This window comes from Hippoglossus stenolepis, chromosome 1 (assembly GCF_022539355.2).
Source record: "Hippoglossus stenolepis isolate QCI-W04-F060 chromosome 1, HSTE1.2, whole genome shotgun sequence".
Classification (NCBI taxonomy): Eukaryota; Metazoa; Chordata; class Actinopteri; order Pleuronectiformes; family Pleuronectidae; genus Hippoglossus; species Hippoglossus stenolepis.
Window position 1 is genome coordinate 17,772,577 of NC_061483.1, and position 23,971 is coordinate 17,796,547.

A 23,971-nucleotide genomic window follows, 5' to 3' on the forward strand; every position below is an offset into this window, starting at 1 on the left:
GTGAGTGCCAAATAACTCCGGAGCCAATTAACACCAGGGACAGAGCCTGGAAGGAGGCTGGGACTGTCAGATCTCGCTACATCACCTTCCACTGCAGGTACATTAACATTTTTGTTTTTGATTAATGAATGAATTGTAAGTTCATTAATATATCAGCAACTAATCCTTGTTCTCACATCCACGAAAAAATTGTCCTGTGCACTCCTGCATCCCCGAAACGTCTCACATGAACACAGAGCTGGGTTCTTGGCGTGTTCCAATAACAGCATGTATTTGTCAGGACATCTGGCCCCTCTGAGAACGACACAGGTGAGTCAGCGGTACACTTCAATTTCCTGCCGCCACACGCCGTAGCTGTAGTTCTAGACATTGTCGGATAATTCTAGAGCAGCTGTGATGTGGCTTTGTGTAGTGCCTGCAGACAGCACACTCTGGTGGCTCCACTTTCTCAGCAGAAACATGCTTTGATACAAAGAACACACAGGGTCAGCACGTAGGGAGCCACGGTGCAGTACCTGACAAGCTACTGTCGCCACTGTCGCGCTGTCCTCTGCTGAAGGCGTTACACAATGAGGTTTTATGTATGAGCAGATGCAAGCAACTGTACCGGACAAACACAAGAAAGTGATTCAAAGTTCGACTGAGAAATCCAAGAAAGTCCAGTCTATTTGTGAGAGAAGCGTCATGTGTTTACTGCAGACATGTAGTTGAACTGCGTGTCTGATCTTAAACTGACCACAAGAGAGATAGAATTTTTTTTTAATATTCAAGATAGAAGAGGAAAAATAAGAAAAATGACGAACGAATGGAAGCAAACAGAAAGATGATCAGATAAAAGGAAAATTTAAACAAATGTTCCAAAGATCGGTCATGGTTTTTAATCTATTCGGGGATTTGAGCTGTATTTTCATATGTTAACATAATATATTCAAGCTGATTACCCAGACTTGACCTTTTCAAAGAAATTTTGGAAATTAACATGGTGATGGATCTAACAAATCTGTGTTTTGAAGGAGTCCTATGAGCTGGCCAATCTCGTGAGATAATCACAACACAGTTCAGTGAATCAAAGCATTAACATAAACCCAAACAAAACCCTCTTAGTTGCGTCGGCTTGCTGTGGATCTGAAGCAACAGGCAGGATAATGCAGGTGAGATCATAAACAACAGCGTGACTAAATCTCTCCTGAAAGCCAGATCAAATTATGCCCGATTTAAGAAGCACCACTCTGAACTACAAATTAAGGTGATTTAGGGATGAGTTTGGGGATTTCATTTTACACAAAAACATTTGTGAGTAGCATTGCATACGTCAAAGTAATCTGTAAATCACAGAGAAAAAAAATACAGTCTAAAGCACTTGGCAATTTGTATGAATTTTCCAAAGTGAAGATAAATTAAATGCACAAATTCAAATATACATACATTCTTATTACTGCCAAAATGAGGTGATTTATCCATTAAATCAATTTAGCTACTAGCTTTAGTAGTAAATAAGGTTTACTACAGTCTTGGTCTTGCAAAGAAGCAAACAATAAACAGAGAGGGTCGTAATGGGGATATACTTCATGTAAACCTCCACAGAGACCTTCTCAGTATATAGTCTGCCGTCTACACTATTCTTTTGTATGCTAGAAAAAAACAAAATAAAACAGCTTCATGTTGCTATAAAGAAACAACAACCCACTGTTATCCCTAACCGCACCAGCATCCTCAAACCAACTTGGTGCATTCCCAGCTCATACCTCCTGCATACAAGCAGGGGACTATGAATACGCTTCAGTTCACAGTTTGCCAGCTCGGTAGACAATGTTCTCTCCGCAACAACAGAACCAACTCACCAAGTAGGAACCCTGCCAACTCATCAGTGACATTCATTTTCCAACAAATGTAAAGATTGAAATAGATATTTTTTTTCAAATTTTGATTAAATAGATTTCCTTGATAAAATATTGCTATTTGTCCTTTTAAAAAGCTTCTTAAAATGCTCCTGTATAAACATGTGAACATGAAGCCTAAAAGCTCCAATGCTGTCAAGTAATTCATGTCATTAATGTGACTTATTCTATTGTCGTCTCTTTGGGGAAAAACTCTGTAAAACTGTAAATTCTCCTCCTTCGTAGCATTACAGCTAAACTAACACATAAAAATCTAAAATGTGCAAGAATAGTTTTTTCCTCTGTATAATGACTAGAATCTGATCTATAGGCCTGTGTGCACTCTCTCTTTACTGTTTGTCCTTGTGTGATTTAACATGTGTGATTTCCAATGACCTCATTTTGATATGCACAACTTATATTACATGCATTATTGAAAGCAAGGCCTGTTATGATATTGCTCCATATGTGTCTTTATGTTCTACAAAGCAGTAACATGTTCACAGTCTTTTCATTCTATATGTTGTGGCACTTTATGAGATCGGTATTTCCAACCTTCTGTTCTGCAGCACGTGTGTGTCTAAGCGAAAGGGAACAAGCCCCGTGTGATTCTTCACAGGCCAAAGTCCCTGTAGCCTGAATTTCAGTGTTGAACAGCACTTGATAAGCAAAGACATTAAACCTAATTTCTGTTGAAGATAAGACTAAATATTGTACAGTTTAAATTAGAACAATACATCCTCCAACATCATTCATACAACCTGAGTGGTTAATCATTATAATGCTAACATTCTCATGTGAGAAATCCAGGCGACACTTGTGCATGTCTGGACTCAAAGAATAAATAAACAAACAGACAGGCGGCATCATTTATGTTCAGGTCCAAGGCCGTATATTTAGATCTTATCTGTGTCATTGAGTCGACCAACCACAGCAGGAGAAAAAGAGAGAGAGCGAGAGAGAAAGAAAGAAAGAAAGACTGTGTGTTGTGCATGAATATCCAGGACTGTGCTCTCCACACATACACAGCCAGAGAATATTGCATGGTAAAACTGGTTTATAATTGCCTGAATCCTTAGACGGTGTTATCTTGGATGAGTTATTTTTATATCTTTGCTTCTTTGCCAATGTGAAGTTTTTTTTCTTAACTGTCATATACGGTTTATTTATGTATTGCCAAGAAAATGACTGTGATAATCTGTTATTAGCACAGGCAATGCTTTAAGTGTAGAAAACTAATAAATGCCTTTTTTGTTTTTGTTAAGTTTGTAGAGGATCAAAAATTCTGTTATAACCATTATAATGTCAAAGCATCGGCTTTAAATCTCAGTTTATTTTGTCCAACTACCATGCACCATGAATACATCCTTTTTTTTAACTATTCATCCAATCTGACAGAGACTGTACTCATGTTGAAGCCGACACTGTTCTTCGACTGACTGTGTCATTTCCCATCCAAATGGAATAAGTATTCAAAGCTCAGATGTCAATGTGCTGTTGTCCAAATGTCAAGTTTTTGTTTATAGGCAGGAGGAGAGTAGAGCTGTGAAAAGTGTGAAAGTCGGAGAGGCTTGAAGAGAGAGAGAGAGAGAGAGAGCGAAGACAGAGATCAGAGCAGCAGACGAGCAGGAAAGACGATCTGACTGTAAATGAAAGAATGATATCTGACCTCATTTTTAGGTTGCCAGGCGATGGTTGTCCATCGTAAACTGATACAATATCAAAGTCTTCCTCCAGTGCCAGCGTGACGAAGGTCAGCTGGATCCGGTTCCTCTCCCCTGTTATTACCAGCCACGTACAGTTGGCGTAGTTGGGATAGCCGTGGGGGAAACCAGGCGACTCTATGGAGCCGTTCAGGCCTTGGACTACGCCACCACAAGATTCAGCTGGAAGAGAGAGATGAAACAATATCATATTAGTATACAACTAACTCAAATTTGCATCCTGCATTTCATCATAGAACAGCGGTCAGATGTTAAATCACTTCTGGCTCGTGTATGACAGATTTCAAGGACTTCAAAGATACAGATTTGTCATGTTCGGCCTGCAGCCTTGTAACGTTTGTCAAATTCTGTACAGACCTGAGGACTAAAAACAGAGTGCACATGTAGATTCATATCACTGTGCAGAAAGGGATTCATACATTTTTTGAAACCTTTGGAAATAATGCAGTAAATTGTGTAATTTCAATAAAACACTGGGCAGATAGAGATTTAGATACACGCTCTGTGCCAAGCCAAGTGAGTAACAAGCCCCTGTACATGCAGGAACTCCACCATAATGCAACACATGGCTCGGCGCCTCCCCTGACACTGAGGCGCGTGTCATGTAAAGCTTTTAATGCAAAGTGCCTGAATGTGAGTACATACTGTATACATTTAGATTTCACGGCTCTAACCCTTTAATCCGACAGTGTTAGGGCAGCGATGCACTGATCTCCAACCACAAATAACCTCCCATGACACATTCATCCGCATTCACGCATGCACAGAATATTGTATGGTGTTGTTTTAGCAGTGTGCACCGTGTGATCGCATGGCCCACTCATTAAAACATCATGACATAAAACACGCAATAATTAAAGCATGCAGACAGGAGACTTTACACAATCCCCAGACTGTCCTCCCTTCACACTGAATACACACAGAGCCTATACTTTTCACGTCAACTCGCACACACACACCAACAACCAGCAAAAAAAAATGTTTTTCTTAAATATTTGTCAGAAAGTGCATTTTCAACATTTCTGCACATAATGTCCAACAGATTGAATAATTACGCGTAGCACACAAACTGTTAAAGTTAAGTGTTTCTGCAAAATCTAACGCTGTGGTTAAAGTGTAATTATCATGAAATTAAAACCCACTTGTTTTAAAGTAAGAGAAATCAAATGGTCGTATCATAAAAATGTCTCTGCTAAAAACCTGTGAGAGCTTCAAAGGGTAAGTGCTTATATGCTCCTGCACCACCTTTGCTTTTATCTGTGCTATTTGAGCAGTACTTTTGGCATCCGATCTCCCCGCCGCCGAGTGCCGGCCGCTGCTGAATACTTATAACCACGTACGAGCATACCTCACAGGAGTTGCACAAACACACAGAGGAACAGGCAAGAGAGCTGACCGGGTTTTGAAGAATTTATGAATAGCCGGAAAACAAGGACAGTAAAGTAGTAATTAAGCAGTTAAAGCCGCCAAAAGCTGCGCTAATGTCTAACAAATCTGATGAAAGCTACACACGTAACTGACAGTTAATAGGCAGTAAAAAAAAACAGAACAAGAACCAGAGGAGAGCACAAAAAAAAAGACCAAAACCTAATAAGAGAGAGTGAAGAAGGCCAATGTGAGCCAATGCAAAACAAAGCTGAGAGAATTGGAAACAAGGACGTAAGCATTAATTGACAAAAGTTCAATTATGGCGGAAAAAAGCGATGGAGAAATAATGATGAAAAGGTTTTTATGGATCAAGAACAGCATGCGACTCTCAGTCTTCACAGTTTGTTCAGCTGCATCAAAGGCAACAGTGGAATATGACGTGGAAAAAAAAGTGAAGCCAAGAGAAGAAGAAAATGAAACGCAATCAGGCTTTAAGGATCCTCCACTATGGCACAGTGCTGTGCCTCGAGTCGCCGAGTCTCCTCCCCTCCTCATCCCTCATTTACAAACTCCACACTCACTCCACGGAAACTCTCCTCACTTCTCTCCTCCATCTTTCATCTTATGCTACTCTCTCCTCGAGAAACACTTTATACAGTTTACTCCTACAGCTACTGGTCTATGCAAGGCACGTAGCGCACAGCGTGTGATTGTGTGTGTGTGTGTGTTGTGTGTTTGTGGCAAACATGAAAGCCAGCAGTAATTGTTTCTCAGATAGCGATGGCGTTTGATTTATTAACCTTATATCGCCGAGAACACTCTCTCTTACACACGCACCGAAATGTGTTGTACACTCCAAAGACAACTATCGGCTAGGTCATAATCCAGTCCCTCAACGGGTGTGTGTGTGTGTTGTATGGGTGTGTTTGTATGTGTGTGTCCGTGTTTGCGATTTTTTGGGGATATTCAACCATAACAAATTCAGATGTCACTCCCAGTTTAAAATTACATGATTTCTTGTAACTAGTACATCCGGGGTATCAGACTTAACTTTGTCATGTGACATGGCTCGGGTAATAAACATTGATACACAACATCTCAACTTCACACGTCAAAGGCACAAAGAAAAACGATGAATGTGTCTTTTAGGAATAAAGCTGTGATAGATCGTAGAGAAAAAAGAGAGAAGCAAATTGGCGATGTATTAATTTAGAAAAACTAAAACAAAGTAACTGCTGCCGTCGGCGGCATCGGGCTACAAGAGCGCTTTAATTTATTTTTCGATTGCAGTAAAAAACAACATTATCGTCAGATGTAACAAGCAATTGATTTTCACTGTCAGGGAGAAATATCTTTATTGAGGAAGGGAGGAATTTATAAGAAGTTTAGAAAGAGAAGTCTGTGTGTGTGTGTGTGTGTGTGTGTGTGTGTGTGTGTGTGTGTGTGTGTGTGTGTGTGTGGTGTGGTGGGGGCTGACCACAAGCTAAAGAGACCGACTTAGAGCATCTCAGCATAATTGCACAGTTTTCCACATATAGATACACACAAGCAGCAAACACGCTCACAAACATTTAGGAGACTAATTACCACTGCTTGCGCTCAGCACCCACTTTGCTTTGCTGACACATGTTCAGCAGATTGCTGAGTTAAGGGATTTGATATTCCCACCTAGCCTTGACCGCAGAAAATCCCAACGTGAGAGTAGTTGCGTGTGTGTGTGTGCTGACTCTGTTTTCTCCATATCACATTTACAGGATGACTTTTCAAGAATCCCCCCCATTTCACAGTGTTTTTCTCTTTCCTTTTTTTTAGCTTAATGGGCTAAAATATTGAGCAGACTGCCTCTATTTTCAGACACAACACTGCAAGCTAGAGGGGCTTCAGTGATTTTCAGTGTCACATCTTTTCTAGTTAGATGGCCCTGTGTATATCTTCATGTTTCCCCTTCACTGACTCAGGAGCAGGGCTACACCGTGTCTAGGAAAACTCAGGCCCAGGGAGTTTGACGGTTTAAACCTCAGGAAACTCAAACTCGAAAAAGGAACACACAACTTCACTTCCGTGACAGTCACAAATGTGTTGATGTGAAATACCTCTACACCCACGACTGCGGCTAAGAGCAGCCATGATCTAAATATTTTTATAGCAACAATAGATGTAATGACTGTGTGCGATGCGACCGGGGGTCACTTGCAGTGAGGAAGTATCTATTAACAATTACGGCCTGACTATGTGCTTCCTCTTAATTCTAGGAAGCTCAGTGTTTTGGTTTCGAGGCCAGCCACATGTTAATTCACTGTCAGGGCTCTCATTATGTCCTGTCTGGCTGCAGCAGGCAGCTGTTTCCAGCAAAATGCTTTAAAACCCATTGCACCAAGTGACAGACAGACAGGGTTAGTGACTCGCTGGCAAGTGTAGTGGATTTAACAGCCTGATATTTCCCACACAAGTTGGTGGAGAGAAAATACTGAGGTAAAAGAGAGGTCTTATATTCCCCAGGTGGACAGAAGCTTGGCTTTAAATAAATCTGTGTTTCCCCATCTGCTTCATTCAGAAATAGACATATTCACTTAAGTTGTTAAATTGCTAAAAAAAGTTTTTATCAACTAATAGTTTCTGCTGCCCCCAGGTGACATGAAACTATTGATTGGAACAGGGAACCGCAAAAACAGTGCACTCTCAGTGACGCCCTCAGGCTGTCATAGTTATCAAAGGACCTTTAAAAGCAACATGGTCAAGGTCTCGATCAGAACAATTGGACAAAGGTCTTGTGTTAAAGCTGGTTTGGATGGCAATCAGGAAAAAAAGAACACAACACTTGAAGGTTGGTGGACAGCACGTGCCTATCTAGCAATGTCAAAGGAAGGGGAAAACAAAAATCCTGGATCTGCCCCCCCGTAATTGAATCCACTCCAGAGTTAAAGGTTCTTGCTTGGACCCACCCTTCACCAAGTTTCAATAAATTTGGTCTGGGTAAGAGACAAACAAACAACAACATTGGTGAAGGTAATAATGAGGCACTCGAGCTCTTCCAAGACAAAAACATAAAGGATTAAAGCCGATGTGAGACCTCAAAAAGGGAAGTTGTAGTTTTTACTATGTTTTGTTATTTCAAAATTGTGCACAACTGTCACTGTTTGCATCTCTACAAAACGTTCCAAGACTGGAGGTTTGTTTCTCTATTGTGGGATGTTTCTTATCCAAACTAGTTCATAATAGGGACTGGGAGCTCACGGTACTTCCCAGTAAACAAACCCCCCATGTGTCACTCATGTCACTGTCTTAGGCTTATGTCATGCTAAACCTTTGACCCTAAAGTGGCCGATATGCAACCTCTTCCATTTCGTGACTGTGCCGACACATTTCGTAATGAGCTGTTGTCGGGGCAGTGTTGTGCACTGCATTTGCCATCGCTTCATAAAACTGCTCTAAGTGCTTTGGCATCACAGGACTGACAGCAGTTCCCAAACCCCCAAACAAACAGGCTTGGGCTGCTCCACTGAGACTGTTGAGGCAAATACAAATAATGGAATGACAGAATTTCAGCCCGTGCCCGTGAGCAAGTGTGTCTGCAGAGACGGTATTATCTGCACTGAAGAATACATCACTCATGATTTGTGAAACATTTTGAGAGGTGTATTATGTGTAACTTCACAGGCCAACGATGTACTCTCAATTTATTCTTTTTTTTCTTAAGTTTGTTAAATATTTGGTTTCGGCAATTTGCTTCGGTTTGAATCATCTCCTTTCATTCTGTTCAGAACGTGAAGCTGTTGAGTTGTAGGTTGAAGGATGATTGATTACAGAGGCAGAGTGGTGGCTCCCCTCAGAAAGTCAATCTGTTGTGTTTTTCAAAGCCAGAATGATGAAAAATGAAGAGAACGTTTTATGATACACAAAGACACAGACACACGCACATGCAAATATGGGTAAGAATACAGTTGTGAGCAGTTCCCCCCCTGCCTCTCACTTTATCCTTATTTTGGTCGGCTTCTGGCTTTGATCGTGTCTCTCTTTCTTCCTTAGACGGACACACGGACACACTCATACACACAAACACACCATCAATCCCATCTACCTCTGCTATCTTCAGACAGCATCCCCTTCTCCTTGCTGACAATGCTTGGGATTTACTTTGGACACGGCCTTGATTCTCCCTGTGTATCTCTTTGTGTGTGTGTGTGTGTGTGTGTGTGTGTGTGTGTGTGTGTGTGTGTGTGTGTGTGTGTGTGTCACAGGGCGTATGATACATGTTTCTCCTCCATTCCCGTGGTTGTCATGGTGACCTGTGACTGTGAATGTCCTGTCCTTACCACCAGTTTAGCCCGTCACCTTCACTGTAGATTAAATTTACAGTTTAGACTCATTTTAATTTGCATCTAATTTACATCTTATTTACAATAATTTACATCTGACGAGTTTATTAATCTTGTATTTGACAAAGAGGCTCTTTAATCTATTCTTATATGATAAAAGGCATGGAAGACTTTACATCATTGTTTGATAAAAGTTTTCACCTCGGCATAAGTAAACTTTTTACTGAGTACCAGTCTTCACTTAAGGGTCACAGTTTCTCTTAACTGGTTAACGAGCTCGACATTTTTTGCCGACAGAGTCATTCACATTAAAAAAACATGGTAAAACAAGTTGCACTGGCCATCTACTCAGAGTCGTGATGGAGGCAAAAAGTTCAAAATGGGGAATTTAGTGTTAAAAGTAATTGCTTTCACGGGAAAACCCAGTCTTTTTAGCACAGTTAACTAGATGGACATTCGTATGATTTCCGAAGACCTGCTCTTATCCCCGCTGAGCACCAGCTAAATGGCCTAAACACTTCAATCTAACTGCAGTCCCATTTACTTAAACTGTTTGACAGTGGGCTGACAGAGCGCGAGGAACGGCGATACAGAGAAAGACAGACAGAGAGAGAGGTTGCGGTATTTGTTCTTTCTGTGATAAATATAGGAGGTGAGTGGGTGGAATAAAAACAACCTAACACTCCAGCAGGATAAGAAACACAGAGAGAGAAAGAAATAACCACACCAGGACAGAGACAATATGACACGGGGATAATAACGGTGAGAAAGTGAGGGAGAGACGTAATGACACTTAGGGGGGGAGATGCGAGGATACTAATATAGAGATAATTGTGGTAAAAGAGGGATGGGGAGAGATAGGGAAGGATAAAGGGATGAGAGAGCAGGACAGAGGGAGAGCGAGGTAAGGGAGGTGGAGGCTGATGACAGAGGGCTGGGGAAACAGATACAGGGAGCTGCAGGGAGGAAGAGATGCATGGGGAGGCAAACAGGGGAGGCGATAACACCGCTGCAATGAAGAGAGCAAGGATTGGACATATAGGGCTGAGGAGAGAAAGAGATGGAGGAGGGGAGATGGAGAGACAAACACAATGTGGAAGAAACACGACGAGTCTGACACAGAGATAATGAAAAAGAAGGGGTTGGGGGTACTTGAGAAAAGGTGGAGAAGAGAGAAAGAAAACGAGGATGGAGAAAAGCAGAACAGACTCCTCTCCTCTGTCTCTCCTTTCCTCTCCACTTTTTCATAGCTGGTGTTGAATCACTGCAGTCAATAGTTCTACACAGCGTAACTTAGAAAGATGCATTTGATTTGTGGCCCAGCACGCCGTGGAAAGAGAAGGCCGGCGTTTGATTTATGAGCCGGGGACCTTGTGGTCAGGTTGGACTCCAGCGCCCCACCTCTCTGCTGCTCCTCAGCCCCTAAAATTTAACAATCTGTCTGATTGTTATGTAGATCTGTGCACCGGCCCAATCCCTCACAGAACAATGCAGTGGTTGTTTGAGTTGTTGGGCAGAAATGATTGAATTCATTTTTCTACCTTGGTGATATCTACGTCTCTGTACTGTGAGATGGATTGAGAATGAGAGTTGCTTCGGTTTGATTGCTAACATGCGGCACTTGGAGGAAAACACCTCAGATCTGTAAAAATCCTCAAGCAATCGTTCGTATCGTATTTAGGTCTTTATATATAAAGTGAAAATCTAACTTTAAACGGGAGAAATGCCTTGTGGGATATAAATCAAACAACCACACCTGGAGGATTTAGTTGTGTATTTTGATAAAGACTTACACAGTGTGGATGTTTATAGATGTGTTTATCTGTATGTATTTGCAGCTCCTATTTTTTATACTACTTATTATCAGTCACGTGATAAACACATTCACACTCAATATCTTTCCTACGAAGCTACATGGTGTAATATTCGTGCCTTATTTTTGAGCCAGTGATTTTATTACAGAAAACCATGGTTTGCAAGCACATGTTTATGTAAAAGCACATTACATTTGTTCAAGGTTCAAGGTAACTGTATTGTACTCGAGGGGCAATTTGTTCTACAGCCAGCAGAGCAATCACACAACCAGTGGACATGTATAAAACATAAACAACATACCATAAATACTTAATACACTCATGTGCAGGTATTTAAAAGGCCAGTGGCGACAGGGACAAATTAGTTCTTACGTCTGTTTTTTGTGCCATAAAAGCAACCAATCAGAGGAGGTAAACTTTGACAGGAGAATTACTCCAAGCAATATAACTAGACACCAAACATCCAAACAAAAATGTTGCCTTCTACAATTGGTTTCCCACAGTGAGAGACACAGTGTGAGTGAGTGTGCAAACAAGTTATTGATCCCCGAAAAGGATTTTTTTGTAAAAGAGTTGTTTTTTTGCTCAAACACAATTATTTTCTGTGTGCCAAGAATTTCTCATTGAAATATAATTTATATGCTTGCAAAATACATCGCAAATAGCTCGTTCAGGAACAAGTCGTGAATGTAATGAAATAGTCAATCAGCACATTTCTCCTCCGAGATGGAGAAAACACAAGTCAGAGCTAATGTCGGAGGTAATGTTCTTAAATGTATCTGTTAAATCTCCAGCGACACAAGAAGTCCGTAGACGGGCTTAATGAGTGAGGAGGAAGGATTGAGCAGATGCTCCACGTTTTGCCCCTGCTAAACAGTTTCCAGAGGACATGCTTGTCATGCGAACCAAGTAGGAACACTGTTGTAGCGATGGTGTGCTTCTTTAGGGATGAAAGTGTCAGGGGTCAAAGGGTCAGTTTGCATGTTTACCACTCTTTGGTGTGAACTATAATATTTCTACAACCCATTGCTTGGATTCCCATGAATAAAACCTGTAAAACCTAATGTTAAACAGACATTTGAATTTCAAACACCCTAATAAGAGGGTGACCAGGGGCGCAGTTCGATCCCCAGTCTTCCCCATCTGCATGCCGAAGTGTCCTTGGGCAAGATGCTGAACCCTGAATTGCCCCTCATAGAACAATGAAGTGCTGCTAATAGATGCACTGTATGAATGTGTGTGTGAATGGGTGGATGTAAAACTGTACTGTAAAGAGCTTTGAGTGGTCATCAAGACTAGAAAAGCACTATATAGCACTATGTAAATACAATAATGCAACGTTAATCTCGAAACACCACTTTGTGAAAATACAGGCTCACAGAGCTGCTAGCATGGCTGTAGGGGCGACTCTGTTATTTCTTACTGTGAGTAAGATGCTACTGTGTTTTATTGTCTTGCTCACATTGACAGCTGTTGGGAGGGCTGACCATATGGTCTGGTTGTTGGTTTACGGGACAGGCTCTCCCATAGAAAAACCACGATGAACAAACACAAAGGCTGAACGTGAGCATGAAAATCTAGAGGGGGGTATAAGAAGTCAGTGCAAAGTCAACAAAGAGGGAAAGTACTTTCTTTGCTGAAACGCCCCAAGTATGGTGCTGCAATGTGGCATCCAGTATGATGCAAATGTCCGCTGAATTCTACTCATCCCATCTGCTCAGAAGCGGACAGAGGGGGGATCTGGCAGCAGAAAAGACCGAAGACGAGAAGAGAGAGACAAGTGGAGACAGACTGAGGGACAGACACAAAGACGGCTGAGGGGGAGAGGTGAATTGGGTTGGAAAGACAGCGGAGAGCAATCTGAAATTAATCTAGACACTCCAGATGGTTTGAAATTTGTGTATGTGTGAGCACGAGTACATGTGTGCGCCTCTGTTGTTGCCAGCTTGTCCATTTGGGCCTGTGTATAGGTATTTACCCATGTTTGTGTGTTTTGTATTATTTCGGACAAACAAGAACATCTGGTATGTGCACAATGAGAAAGTTCCCATCTCATTTTGATGGGAAAAGACAAAAAGGCCCACACACGCATATACACACACACACACACACACACACACACACACACACACACACACACACACACACACACACACACACACACAATAAGACTAAACACCTATAATATGACAGTAAAGTATTTTCCAGTCTATGATTTGTATTTTATTTATATACTGCATGTATTGTTATTACTGATATTAAATAATGTTGAGCATGTGAGATTACAGTAACATGTTATGTGACCATGAGCTCTGCCTGCCTGTAGCGAGAGGCCATTTTGTTTCTTATTTGAAACATAAAATAAATGTGAAATGTCCACGGTAATTTATTCTCTCAATTCTAATTAAATTAAAGTAATAGAAGTAAAACAGTCATTATTCCTGGTCTTTTTTTTTTACTCCCTTCTTTTGTTAACAGGGAATATTCTAAATGATATACGCATTTAATTGAACAATAATCATGACTTGCGGAAAAAGTGAATGTAATTAGACTGTAAGTGGCAGTTATGTCGTCTGACTTTAATTTGATCTTTTCTTTAACCTTCCAGTTGATCAAAGTGATGAGTCACACACACACGCACACGCACACACACACACACATACACCCACACACACACATACACCCACACACACACACAAACACACACAAACACAATTGTCGGTGGCCGAGCTCCATTTTCAGCTCTATTTCAAACAGAGTGAAAAGAACACGGTCCAGTCGACAGGGGACTTGACAAATATGAAACACTTTATCACCCTCTCCCTTGGAGAATATTGACATGTGAATTAAAAATACAAATTTAACATCACTCAAGCTATTTGTGTATTTGCATATTTACCTGACTGATATGCTTACCTCAAATAACCCGCGTGTTTCATACACTACAGCGAATGCGACCAGTTTTTTACAGGATAATTGCTTTTAGAGATGTTACTGGAAACAATGAAACACTGTTAGCATTGACCAAAGTATATTTTAAAAAAGGGATTTTATGTAAATGTTTGCTATTGCTATATATTGCCAACTTTAGCATTACTGACCAGACTAGAAACACTACATTCAGTAACATTTGTGTTCAGCATCAGACTTAATTTCTTTAGTTGACAAGAGTTGTCACAATTGGTAAAAAAAAAAAAATTTTTTAAATGTCAGTATAGTATAAACGCTTGTATTAACTTTTTTTTATATCACTATCAGTAAAGTAAGGCAGTAATGTTCTTCTGTGAAAATGGAGGATGCTAGCAACCAAAGCCGTCCTGAGGGTGCAATCACACCAAAGTGTCTGAGGGGTGTTTTGGGTTCCATATCGTACACGGTAAAGTAATGAACGAAGGTAAGGTTGTTTATAGACTTTCTTCCATGCAACTGGATTACTCTTAAATGACAACAAATCTGCGGGCTCACCTGTTGGCTTGCCACCAAATTGAGGCAGTGGAGGAGCCACTACAAATGCACAGAGCAACACCAAGCGCTCAAAAAAGTGACAGCCCTGGCATCCAGTGAGCCCTGAAGAAGTAGAACTGCTCATTGGAGATATTACAACCTCTTGCAAACGCTGAAGTTCTTGGCAAGCGACCATCACCACCACCTACTCCCAGAAAGAAACCATGTTCAGCGGCAGAAAAGACTTATACAGCACCTATAAGAGTCTGAGGGTCTTAACAACTTTGTATCTGTTTGCCATCCTATACCCTTAACTGTCCACCAAGTAGATTTCAAAATACACGTATAACGTATAAACATATAAATATGTACATGTAAAGGAGTCGTTCTTTATCTTGAGCAGATTGTCTGGCAGGTGTACAACAAGAGGCTGTTCCTTATCTTTATTTCAACAGCACTCAAAAAACCACAAAGCTCTAAAATTCATTCAAAATTGGGTGTTTTTAATCATTGTTCTTTAAAGTGATGAATTATACACTACAAGTTCAGTGAAAGATATAATTTGGTGGAAAGTAGGCCTGCGCTGCTTCCATCCTGCATCGCTGTATGTCGGTATTAAACTGATGGCCAGAGATGGGTTGAAGTAATTCAGTTATGAATAATTCAGCTTCCTTTCCCCAGTGATATTAATTGAGTCCTGTCAAATCTAGTATTTACCTAATTAGTTACACCTAACTGCAGATCAGTATTTTACTGTGTGAACCAGGCATTTATGGCGTTAAGGCGGAGTTAGCAGGAAAAAGAAGCGTATCCCTGTGAATTCACTCCATCGGGGCTTTTTTCTAAAGGCCTCTGTTCACATTGTTTTCTATGTAACTGTCTCTTGTGAGTGTCTCCTGTGAGTGTGTGTGTCTCCTATGAGAGGAGGTGAGACAAGAGGTGAGGGAGATGCAGAGAGACGTATAGAGATGCTCTGCTGGAAGATTTGCGTAAAAACTGCATGTGTGTGGCCGTGCACTCTGCTAATATGCATGCAACCATCTCAGACACACACAGGTCAATAAAGCAGCTGCTGTCCCATGTTTGTGGCTCCAACAAGGTGTGTTAGCCGGCCAACTGGCCCCCACAAGAACACACTAAACTGGCTTCCTGTTCATCACAGGATCGATTTTAACATCTTGCTGTTAACTTTTAAATCTTTAAACGGACTGGCACCGCCTTACTTAGCCAAACTTCTCCATACGCACACTCCAGTTAGGGAGCTGAGATCAGCCACTCAGCTCCTCCTCGACATACTGAGACAAGGCTCATAACCAGAGGTGATCGCGCCTTCGCAGTAGCCGCCTCAAATTTGTGGAACAACCTACCACTTCACATTAGATCTGCCCCCTCTCTAACACACTTTAAATCACCACTTAAAACACATCTGTTCTCCTTGGCTTTCTCCTCGTGTTGAGTACGTTTTTATCTCAGCTGATTTTATTTATTTTATCGTGTATCTTATATTTAATTTTCTCTTATTGTACTTGTATTTTATTTTTACTTCTTGCACTATGATGTTTTACATGTTACTGTCCTCCTGTTGTACCATCACACTTGTGAAGCACTTTGGTCAACCAAGTTGTTTTAAATGTGCCATATAAATAAAATTGACATTGACATTGGAGTAACATGGCTGAGTGTGTGAGTGTGTAGATTTACTGGATGTATAAGGCTGACGCATGTTGGTACAAAGGAAATAAAAGATCAAAAGAAAGATATTTCTAGAAACTACCTGAAACTTTTTATTCAGCGACTTACAAAAAAAGAGAAAAGGGGTTAAAAGTTAAATAGGGAGGTTGGGATGATTATATAATGAGCAGGTAGAGACAGAGGGAGATGCAGCTCTTTGCATCTACAGTATATATTTGCCCCTGAGGCCCTTATACTCTATATGCTGCAGTATGCTTTGTTATTCATCTGTAGCGACATTGATGTTTCACATGAGCTAGCAGGTTGTGTGTGTGTGAAAGAGAGAGAGAGATGTGCACAGAAAGAGAGGAACAGGAAGAGTTGAGAAGAGGAAAATACTGTAGAGGTAAGTAAACAGATGCAGATAAAATGAAGGACAAGAAAGAGGAAGAGCTAATGCCTCCAAATAAGGCAGACAGACGCAGTCTGCTTCATCCTGGCAAATAACATTTTCATGGAAAATTTCCGGTCCAATATTTACTCCCTTTAAAAAAAAAGTGACAGCTCTGACAAAATAATTTAATTTGGCTACTCCAGTCAAGTACAAAGTGAAAATAGGGAGAGGGGTCAGACCTATGCAGGGGCCTTTCTGTGAGAGGCTGCATGTTCTCAATGTGCAGGGGTGTTCTCTGTATCCACACATGCTGATTGGATGTTAGGTGGATTGGACACTAAATTGACCTTAGCTGTGAGTGTGAGTGTGAATGGTTGTATGTGTGTGTTGGCCCTGTGATATGCTGGCGACCTGTCCAGGGTGTACCCCGCCTCTCGCCCCAATGTCAGCTAGGATTGGCTGCAGCTCCCCCCTAACATCCAAAGGACAAGCAGTATAGATAATGGATAGAGTGATGATTTAAAAAAAAGTGTTTTCATTCTTTGCCTTTGTCCCATTATTGTCCCAGTTTTGCCCCTGGAGACAAACATTTATTCTAGGTGTTATCAGATTGAAATCATATCTAGATATAATCAGGAAATGAAAACGCATTTGCTTGGTGCAAGAATATAACTTACAACTACACGAGCTACAAGAGCTCGGTCATGTTGTTTCCTGCCATGACATTAGTAGACCAACGATTCCAGAAGGAGAAGAGCACACCAGAGGAGGATGTCAACACAAATTAGTTGAGACAGTGTTGTCTGCCATCAAAAATTGAAGTCAGGCCTCTCCACGCACAGACCACATCTTATTTCAGAAAATATATTGTCTTCTGTCTATTTGAGTTTGCAACAACATACACATCGAACTCAGAAAACATAACTACAAGCACATCAAACATGTGGTTATTCTAACTTGTGTTTGTCGTCTGCAAAAATGCTTGTATTATGTATGAGGGGACTTTTCCTTTGCAGTTGATGGAATTCTGCAGCTATCTGTGAGCAGCAAGACGCGTGTGTTCGATCCACCTGCAGCCTATAATTTGAAGAATAGTACATTTTTTCAGAGCAGCTCACACTCCTCATCTATGATTAAATCCTGCTGAACGAGCGCCTAAACTGAGCCACACTTGTTGCACATTTGGAATAGTGTGTGTGGGCCTGTGTGTGTGCATTTGTGTTTCCAGACTCTGCACCTCCTGATAAAGCACATCAGCTTCCTCATGGGAGATTTCTGGGCTCTTTTCTCCATTACCAAATGTCAGTGAGTGCTGGGAGCGCACTGCTGTTAAATGGGATGAGAGGAGCTGATCTGATTGTTCATGATTGATGCCGATAATTTATTCCTCTAATCCAGCCTCCTTTGCATTAGCGCTGCAGGTGCACCGCCAGAGCGCTACAGCCTCTGGCCATGAAATTACCCCAAAATTCTGCCAGTAAAAACTGACGGAACCACCATGAAGAAAAAGAGACTCAATTGCACGGCTGTGAGACAAAAGTTGAATTCGACAAATAGCTGTCTTTTGCCTGGCAAAAAAAACCCATCTGGTACACAGGTGAACAGTCAGCGGTAAAGGCAAACAAATCTGGCAGGGAGAAGACAAGGTCACAGGGAAACCAGCTGGAATAAAAAACAATACAACAAAAACAGGGACACTGAACACTGGAGAAATAGCTGGAACACTTGACACAAGGTAGAAAGATTAACTGTCACCAAGGAAAGGGACGGCACAGGCTGGACAAACTAGTGAGGAGAAAACAGGTGAAATGAGTCCGAGTGGGGCAGCCAGCGCGCTGACGGGGAAACACACAAGGGCAAGTGAAGCTTCCGATGCCAGTGGGAGGGGTTTTCAGCTAAATAAAATAGGAAACAGCTAGTAAATGACTGACATAAAGAAAAACACAACCCCAAGGAGCACAGCGAGGCAGGACACCAGTCAGTCACGGCCAAGTGTGCGAGTGCAGTAAATTTGACTCACATGCAGAAACGGAGGCCTCTGAGGAAGTGCAGAAGGGGAGGTTGAAAGGGAGGGAGAGAGCGAGAGTGAGACGCAGAAGAAAAGTGGAACATGCAGACGGAAGAGGGGGAAACTGTTGTCTCGTTTCAAAGGGAGACGGGGGGGCTGGGTGGGTTGCCTGTGCGTGGGGGTGGGGGGGGCACAAAGAGTGAAACCCCCTTTCCCATCCCACAGGAAGAAATGAAAACTTGTGTCGTTACCAGGGTGGGTGCTTTTATTCTGGTGTTTCTATAGCAACAGTTTCTATGTGCCCATTTTACCGACCTGCAGAGTTGTTATTATGCAATGTGCGAAAACACACACACACACACACATGCCAGAAACAATATGATTATTACTAATCATGCAGAGACAGACATCATCCTAACCATACTGCATACATACAGAACCAGCTGACACACACACACACACAAACACACATTCTTATAGAGACACTAGTGCATGGGACAAGTCTAACATGACACGACATGTTCCCTCCGTGGGCCTCCTCAAAAAGCAGGAAGGTGAAGATGGAATTAAAAGGCAGCGCAATGAGAAATGAAATATTCCGAAAAATTGCAGTTTTATTATTTATTTTTCTCACTGTTCTCATCTTAGCTCCTTTGAACTTCTGTTACTTTGTCCCTCCTCCCCGCGCCACACTGTGCACGTGTGTGTCCTAATCTGTATTTGTGTGTATCTGTTTGTGTGCAGCCATATATCCTGTATGATCGTGGCACGTTGTCATTCTCAGGATGACAGATTGAGACAGAGAAGCATGACCGAGAACCTTGGACATCGATCTTCTACAGCGCGTGTGCATCAGGGTGCGCGCGCAAGAGCCCTCAACTCTTTAACAAACGACCCCGCATTCATGCATGATTTAGCTAAGGATTTTAAACATACGCACATGCACACGGGATCATTAAACTCGGCGGATGGTGGCTTTTGCCTTCAGCACTTCCCACGACAACAGAATCTCATCAACACTTTCACCTAACCTTTTGTTGCTGCAGTAATCAACGATTAACAGTCTGTTAGGACGACAAGGAAAAGGCGAGCGGCGAGACAGAGAGGGAGCGATGGGGTGAGAGGCAGTGATAAACAGAGGAGGGGGAAATAAATAAGCAAATAAATGAATACAGTCTGACGGGAGGGAGGGAGGGAGGGGAGACAGATACACGTACACTCACTCACAGGTCACATGTATCACACCTACCCAGCATAAGCCGTTCTACATGACAGGCTATTGTAATTAGCCTATTAAAGGGACAGTAATCGTATTACCATGAATGGGTTGCTATTGAGATGAAACAGAAAACATTTAAGAGCTAATACAAGGTTCAAGGGACTGAGGCACACACACACACACACACACTACAGCCTCTGTTGCTAACGTTTAATCCTAAACTCGGCAAGAAACTCAAAATTGTATTAAAAGTAAAGTAAAAAAGAAAAAAATACAATATTCACTTCTGAATTCGGACGATGGCAACATGGGAAAAAAAACAAGGATCAAGTGAAGTTGAAGCCGCCTGCTTCAGCTTTCCTGTGATTTTGGTCTCGGGGGGTCTGAGTCCTGAGGAGCATGACATCCTGTCACCATCTCCAGCCTCAGTTTTATGCATGAACCTCTGTCACACAAACTCTCTGCGGACATGGGTGGATCGCATTGAGTTTTCCTGGCAGAGTGGTAGCAACTTTATCTGAATACTAAAAGAGTAGAGTCCCACCTCAGGAAACAAAAAACTCATCTGCTAATGGATTTGAACATTAAAGCTTTGCTCATGGGTAACACTTGTGAAGTCAGGGGACTGGAACCATGCAGCGAAACTCCAGCCAATAACCAACGTCACACAGTGGTTCTCTACTATGGTCGGTATTAAGTTCATCACACTGGTGCTTCATTCAACCAGAGACTGTATATAAGGATGCACGATGCATTTCCACTTCGCCCCACTATACTACGTTTTGTGCATGTGTAATGACGTTCAACTCCCACAGCTGTCAGATTGCTCTGAGGCAAACCACAACAGGCGCACTTACGAAAAGTCCTTCAGTGAAAAAAATGAAACATGAGACTGACAGTGAAGACCAAAGACTGTGTAGAAAGATGGAAGGCACGTCTCCACTTTCTCCTGCTGTCCAGAAACGAAGCCAAAATGTCCCAGATATGAACGCTGCCATCTTGAGCATTTGGAGTTTGCGCAGCGGTCATCATAGAGTAGAGCCCCGGTACTGAGGTCCTGCCGACACAGGCTTGCTCAACCAATCATGAGAGTCTCAGCTGTCAATCACGACATTTTTGCGCACTTTTATAGCATCAAATAACGCACTTACCGGAATTTTTTTTAAAGGAACACTCCCTGAAGTGACAGAAACCATCTATGACAAAGATTTATTTGATGTGCACTTTGAGTTTTTATTTTGGTCAATGTCCAGTCAACTAACATGGAGAGGGCAGGGTTAAAGACCTATACAACAGTCAGCCACCAGGGGGTGATCGTGATGCTTTAGCTTTACTTTAGGGTAGAGTTGTGTCACCTTCACAAACAGTCTATTGTTATCTGATGATGCATAAACTCCAGCCTCCTAAACCACATGCATGTCAGGTGTAAGCAGTGATACACACAACCATACGGGTGTTTGCCAGAGAGACTAAGATGGGCTTTATATACTATGTGTGAATGTATTGTGTCTGTGTACAGTGGCATAAATACAGCAGGACAGGAAAGACTGAGATGAAGTGGATAACAAACAGGGCTATACATCCGTATAAGTGATTATAGTTACAGGGACATAAAGCCATAGTTTCTAACTATTATTGATAGTGAGAGGGAGAGAGATGAGCAAATGAAGGGGGCTAAAGGGAGAGATGTGGAACGGATCCCCAGACGAAATATTGGTACTGAAAATAAATGAGAAACTGATCACAGATGACTAATGAACTCCTCTAACAGGGGACTTGGAACTCCTTAAAGTGATTTGTTTTAAAGCCTATTGTAAGAGTAAAGTGAAATGAGTGAGACAAGAGAAAGCCATTGTGTCCTGATAATTAATAAAATATAATTAAATGGTTTTCTTGAATGGTTCTTTAAAGGTTTAGAATTCTTAAATTTTATTACGAAATTTAGACGGGGAATGTTGCTTCTATATACTGTATAATTAAGTCCTATATTATATTATCCTCAGGGAAACTAATCTAATTTATTATGTTGATCAAATGAAAAGAAGCAAATTTGATCCGATCAAAATATAATCGAGTCTAAGTTGTAATATTGCTGAACTGTGTTGTAGTAACAATGCTGTGCGACCTCTGTGGTGACTCCCATTGTGATATAACATGAATAAATTTGAGTTTCTCAGTGTTTATTTCTTATTGTTGATTTTGGAGCCCCAGAATACTCAAGACACAATATGCAACAACCTCTCTGCTAAAAGAAAACTAAAAAACCCAGTCGGGCTTCTTTCTGTAGCCCGCCTCAAAGATATCAATAATATAGAGATCAGTTATAGATATTATGAAAGTTAAGATAAAGATAAAATATATATACGACCCCTGAGCAAAAATGCAGTTGTTTTATTAAAGGATCTGAAAAAGCCCTTCTATCCTCAACTTTATAATACTTAGGGATGTGTCATATAGACTCAACTTTACCAAAAAAAAAAAAAGAGTATCTTGTGGATGTTCCCTACAGGTTCAGCTGAGTACATCTCAACATTTCTCAGTGAACAGGAAGTGAAAAGTCGCTCGACCCTTGTTTGGTTGGTTTAGTTCAGATTTTAGTACAGCCTGTAACTGTTTCACCTGCTCAGTTGTTCGACGGCGGTGTACACGCATGGATGCTGTACGACCAAAGCTCCGAGTGTAAAGGTCAGATGGAAAAGCATTTAGGTGCATTGAAGAGAGAAAGGTTTTTCAAGGTAAAAACACTTTTATGTCTGTCTCCTTTGTCACTATACGTTATACATTTTTGTATTTTGCTGCCTACGTTTTTTACTAATGCTTGAAATATACTTGACTTTTAGATTGTGTATAATGATTTTTTTTTTGCCAAAATGAAACATTTATACTTTTAAAATCTAGTGATGCAACAAGGAAATCGTTCATCAATCAACACCACTAAACTGTTAACGGACATGAAAGATGCATCATATTTTACAAAGTATGAGTGATTCTCCACTTATAGTATCATGCTAAGTAATTTGATGCCTTTTTCTCCAATCTTAAGAAACATGTTTATCCTGCTTGATCCCACATTTTGGGAACGAACCAGATTTTTTAATCCACTGCACTGCAGGGCATAAAACAGTACAACACAACAACAACAACATATTTGTCAGTGCACATTAGAAACTTGCTCTCCTGAAAAAGATCCAAAGTCGTTTTAACTCTTGGAAGCGTACAGCTCTCAAACCAAACTTCTAAAACGCACACGTGAGTGCAGTTTCTCTGTGTGTATTGATAATCCGACCTGAAGACGCTGCTGTTTCTGCTCTACTGGTTTGGAGTCGTGAGCCTGCACCATTCTCAGCCGCTCATCCAATAAGCTATTTCATCAACCAGCCGGCCAGTCATTCAGCCATCACTAAGTCTGTCAGCCAGTTATCTGGTCAGTTAGTCAACCGACCTGGGAGCCGATCAGTCAGTGACCCGAACGGTCAGTCTGACAGGACGGCAGCCGGTTATCAAAACCTGCAGCTGGACCCTAGAGAGGATGGTTTCATATGTTAGTGTAAATCCTGACCTTACTTCATTTAGAGAGCTCTTGTTAGGACTAAATCAATCTCGAAGCCCATCGGCTGTTGTCTGAAGACAAATTAGCCTTAAATCTTGGGTCTTTTAGTGTAGACAGCGAATATAGTCAAACGTTTCCCCATATAAAACACAAATGGTGACACTGAGGGGAGTCAGGTTGCCATGTTGATGACAATTTATCTGCCTATGAATGCAGATCAATTACAAAGCCGATTCACCTTTTCTGCTCTCCACACGGACTGTTTACCTGCTGGCAACCAAAGCCTGCTCTAAAGTGATTGGTCAAACAATAAATAGAAACCATTAGGCTTCCGGCCCCAAAATCGTGTCCCTCACCTACAGATTCTGCATATTCCCATGCAGAATATGTTTATAGAGATTGGGCCGAAATTAACCACCCAGGGGCATTTCCAAAGTGGCGGTCAGTTGTGGTAAGAGTTCCCTATTCACGCTATTCTGCCCCGCCCAGTTTTTTATCTTCAAAACTAAAACCAAAAATGTAAATTGTTACTTTCTAATCTGTAGAAAACGTTCTACCTAAAGTCTACAAACAGCTTTTTGAACAA

The 23,971-nt window shown here is 41.4% G+C and overlaps 1 protein-coding gene across 1 annotated transcript in view; it reads right to left on the reverse strand.

Annotated features, from left to right (window-relative positions):
• Positions 1 to 4,156, reverse strand: part of LOC118113214 (CUB and sushi domain-containing protein 1) — a 292,387-nt gene extending 288,231 nt beyond the window's left edge. The window contains exons 1-3 of the mRNA XM_047340219.1: positions 4,139 to 4,156; positions 3,959 to 3,965; positions 3,547 to 3,763 (exon numbers count right to left, since the gene is read on the reverse strand). Coding sequence (XP_047196175.1) covers positions 3,547 to 3,763; positions 3,959 to 3,965; positions 4,139 to 4,156 — 242 coding nt within the window. The remainder of the gene's footprint in view (positions 1 to 3,546; positions 3,764 to 3,958; positions 3,966 to 4,138) is intronic.
• Between the last annotated feature and the right edge of the window lie 19,815 nt (positions 4,157 to 23,971).